General features: G+C 48.4%; 1 protein-coding gene across 1 annotated transcript in view; it reads right to left on the reverse strand.

Moving 5' to 3' along the window:
• The window catches only part of LOC109542912 (low-density lipoprotein receptor-related protein 2), a gene marked incomplete in the record, with an annotated part of 133,116 nt that overhangs the window by 97,748 nt on the left and 31,064 nt on the right, over positions 1 to 4,304 (reverse strand). Inside the window, 10 exon segments of the mRNA XM_048669760.1 lie at positions 152 to 313; positions 365 to 616; positions 677 to 993; positions 1,053 to 1,470; positions 1,538 to 1,698; positions 1,759 to 1,925; positions 1,981 to 2,325; positions 2,375 to 2,689; positions 2,745 to 2,989; positions 3,041 to 3,901. Coding sequence (XP_048525717.1) covers positions 152 to 313; positions 365 to 616; positions 677 to 993; positions 1,053 to 1,470; positions 1,538 to 1,698; positions 1,759 to 1,925; positions 1,981 to 2,325; positions 2,375 to 2,689; positions 2,745 to 2,989; positions 3,041 to 3,901 — 3,243 coding nt within the window.

The following is a 4,304-nucleotide window of genomic DNA, read 5'->3' on the forward strand; positions in this document are numbered from 1 at the left end:
GTTGGCGCACTAAGCCAATTGCGTGGCACTGCGCCAACTCCTAAAAATTCACTGAGTTACCCAGGCCTACTCGAAAGTCTGTCTCTTTTGATAAAAAAAATGTGTCTAAAATCCTAAGGGTGGTTTAAACTTTCGGACGAACGAAACTCACCGTTACACGGATCAATGACGATGGCTCTGGGCCGCTCCACTCTGGTAATCATCACCAGTTCAGACCCATTCAAATTCATCGCGTAAATGCTCCTATTGGCTGAATCGGTCCAGTAGACCTTCTGCTGCGTCCAATCATATGCGATCCCTTCCGGGTTGATTCCTGAAAGCACCAATCAAACTCAATGCATCCGGCAAATTGCTGTTAGCGTACCTTTGTTTCTGATGTTGACAATGTTCTTTCCATCCGGCAAGGTGGCCGACATGCTGGCTATTCTAGCCCAGGGCCTTATTTGGGTGAAAAGCAACGTTTTATCTTTGTAATCGAAATCTATGCCCACAACATTAGTGAGATTGCCCACGGGGGAAAATGGAACAGTTGTAGAGTGAGGATCCAGATGAATCGATCTGACTTCGGTGCGAGTTGAGAACACCAAGTACTCGTCGATTGATGTGCATTTTTTGCCTACAGCAGCAATTTTCGTTCATTCAATCTCCCATCTCGAGCACCCTGTTAGAAACTTACCATCAGAAGCAAGTGTGCCAGTGGCACAAGAACATTTGAAATCGTTGCCAGCGTTCGCGCTAGGATCATTGGGGAAGGAGAAGCAGAGCTGTTCGCATTCGGACACTTTTCTGCAAGGGTTACTTTCGTCTGCTGGTTGGTTGGTGATATCGAAAATTGCAATATCGCGCAGCTTATCCAGATTGGTGCGCACTCGAGTAGGCACCAAAGTGCTATCCGGTTGCTTAGAAGCCTTAAACACTGAGCGCAAATTGCGATCAACCCAGTAAATCTCGCTCTTATATACCGCAATGCCCATGGGGTTGGGGAGATTTCGTCTAGGGGACAAAAACACACTCTTTCCCATCTTCCTAGGGATTTTTTCGGTCAAACTTACCTAATAACCTGCCTGCTTCCTCCACTAAACGACACTCTTTGGATCATGTCCAGCTTGGCATCTACCCAATACACATCATGGGTATTCATATCGATGGTCAAGTCTCTGGGGTTGCTAATGCCAGAAGTAACCAGCGGCTTCCAACCAGTTCCATCGAGGAATGCTTTTCCAATGCGCGGATATTGCCCATAATCGATCCAGAATAGCAACCGCTTAATGGGATTTACGGCGAGTTCTCTTGGCGCATCTATGGTGGTTTTCACCAAAACCTTCCGGTGTTTCCCATCCAATCCGCACACCTCCAGGTAGTTCTCATGCGGGAAAACGTTGGTGAAATACAAGTTTCCAGCTATCCAGTCGATGGCCAACCCGCGGATGCCGTTGCTGCCAATACCTTCCTTGATAATGTGCTGAAGCTCTGGAATTGAACAGTTCGATTCATTTTCTGCCAAACTTTCACCTGGTTAAAGGGAAATTGAGCATACCTGTGCCATCTGGCCTGATTCTGAAAATGCCATTCCATGTTCCCCTATTGAACTCCACCCAGTAGATCCAGTTTTCCGCGTAGTGAACATCCACGTGCAGAATATGATGACCGAGCCCTGTGATGGGCACCATTGCTTCTGCAGAGTCTTTCAAACTGTACCTGCGGGTAAGTAGATTTAGATTCAAAAACTTGTCGAAGAACCAGCTTGATCGAACTGACCCCCTTGCCATGTCTAGTTGGGAAACGACTGCGAAGGTTTTATGCGGAGAACAGGAGGAATCGTCGTTTTTATATCCAATGCCGCAGAGGCACTTTTTGGTTCTGGACTCATTGGGGATGCACAGCTGCTGGCAGCCTCCATTGTTGATAACACAGGGATGGTCAATCTGGCAAACCGACCAACTCTTTCAACTGATACAACTTGGGCGTTGAACAACTTACAAATGTTCGTTTCTTGAAAATGGTGAAAGTCTTCAGATCGGGCTCGTTCTCCAGAATGCTTCGTGGATTGTTGCCCGATGGCAAAGCCACTTGCACCAAATTTTCATAGCTCGGGTCCAGATAGTACAACCTGCTGCCCATAACGCTGATCGCTTTTGGCAAGTTTATATTGTTGGCTGCAGTGAGAATGGTTGTTCTCTTCTCTCCAAATGTGTCTATGCTTTGGATGCTGGGCGGGTATTGAGTACTGAAATAGATAGTCTTCGACTCGATGTCTATGGTGATGGCTTCGGGTCGTTCAATGTCGGTTACAAGAATGTGCGGGTTCGATCCATCCATGTTGACCTGCGAATAATGGAAGCTTATATGCTCACCCACACTAAACAGGTCTTACCTTGGCTATTTTCTGAGGCACGCCATTTCCCCCAGCATCAGTCCAGTAGAGCTTCCCCTCGATAGGATCAAGGCAAATTGCCCTGGGATCAGCTACAGAAGTCCGGTTGCCATCGTTTGCCAGGATGATGGCCCGGTGGCGAATTTTCCCATCGACTCTCACCACCTCAAAGTTGCTCGCTAGGCGATTGGCGATGAAAAGGTTGCGTCCGATCCAATCGAAAGCTATTGCGCTGGCAGCGCCCACAACTCCATTGTCCGCTCCGAGGAACTGAGTTTTATTGCCGCCTCCAAGCGCAGTCGTCCACAAGGTGCACTGAATCAAATCACCCGCTCAATCAAGCGCGGACTCCCAAACAAAAGTGGCTTACGTTTGCTTCATCATCCCCTTTGCCTTCCAGCCAGTAGATCAAGTTTGTCTTCTTGTCGTACTCCACTTGCCGTCCATTTTCAATGCCCACAATAGGAGTGATGGTGCCACCAACATTGTCACCAGGTGTTAGACTAATGTCGATGATCTGAGTGCCTCGCATCAGAAGAATGAATGGTGTGTCATCTTCAATGCACCGTCCCTCTGAGGTGAGTTTGAAGCCAGCTCTACACTTGCAGGTGTAGCCTAGAGGGCACCAAATGTAAACGAAAATTGAGCGAATGTAGGCGAACTCACCACTCGCGCTAGTAGGGCTGGTCAGACATAGTTGCTCACAGCTGGCTTGGATGCAGGGGTTTTCCGTTATCGGCTGCAAGCTCGGATGGTGGACATGAATGCTGAGTGGTTGCGATATCAAATGAGACACCACAGTCTGGTTGTCGCCCTTGAACTTATGGGCGGACAGCACTCGATTCAGTTGCCGATCAGTCCAATAAAGAGTGTCCTCAAAAATGGTCAATGAGTGCGGATGCAACAAGTAGTGGCTGCCTGCTAAGACGTTCTGCCGGCCCGTGCCGTCGTAGTTACAAAAATCAATAAAGTCCAGCTTGGAGTCTGCAAAGTAGACGCGATTGCTCGTGGTGTCCAGAGTGAGGCCGTTCGGCCAGTAGATTTTCGTGTTGATTATGATGGAGCGATTGGAGCCGTCCATGCCAATCCGCTCGATTCTAGGATTCTCGCCCCAATCCGTCCAGAAGAGCCATCGGGCGCCTGGTTTCGGGTCCAGACACATTCCCCTGGGTTGGGTAATATTCTCCTTCACCAGCACTATCCTGTTAAGGCCACTCTCAGTAGACACTTCGATGGTGTTCAATTTGGAGTCCAGCCAGTAGATATTGCCGCCTATCCAATCATAGGCCAGCCCTTCAACCAGATCTAACCCCGTTGAAATTATATCCACCGGGACGCTGTTCCTGTCCAGCTTGGATATCTTCTTCAGCTTCATATCCGACCAGAAAATCGTGCCTGAGTGCATGTTGGAAGCGGTTGCTACCACATTTTCCACTATAATAGGAACGCGTTCCAGGCCCTGGTCCTTCAGATCGGCCACCAGAATGGAGTGCCGATTGGAAATGATCAGGAAGGCGGATGAATGGTCTGAAAATTTCACTGGTGAGCTTTTGGGCTAAAGTCAAAGGGAACCTGCACGCACTGTATGCTTTGCACTGGTGTTTGTTTGGCTCCAGAAGGTAACCAGGAACGCAGCTGCAAAAATAGGATCCCTTGGTGTTGGTGCAGGATTGCGAGCAAAGGCCTGGAGGGTTGCATTCGTCCAGATCTTCACAGCCCATTCCATCGCTGGATAGAGTCTCTCCTTCACGGCACGAGCAAAGTGGCCCCTGGAAGGATCAAGGAAAGACAATCTTCGAGTGAAATCTACATTTCATTACAAACTAATCACAGACACAGAGTACGATGAAGCCCTATCACATATCAAAAGCACAGCACCGGGAAAAGACAAAATAAAGGCTAAACTCCTAAAAAGCTTAACCGAAGAAAC

Source organism: Dendroctonus ponderosae, unplaced genomic scaffold (genome assembly GCF_020466585.1).
Source record: "Dendroctonus ponderosae isolate FM_Combo_2020 unplaced genomic scaffold, Dpon_F_20191213v2 Dpon_F_20191213_9, whole genome shotgun sequence".
NCBI lineage: Eukaryota > Metazoa > Arthropoda > Insecta > Coleoptera > Curculionidae > Dendroctonus > Dendroctonus ponderosae.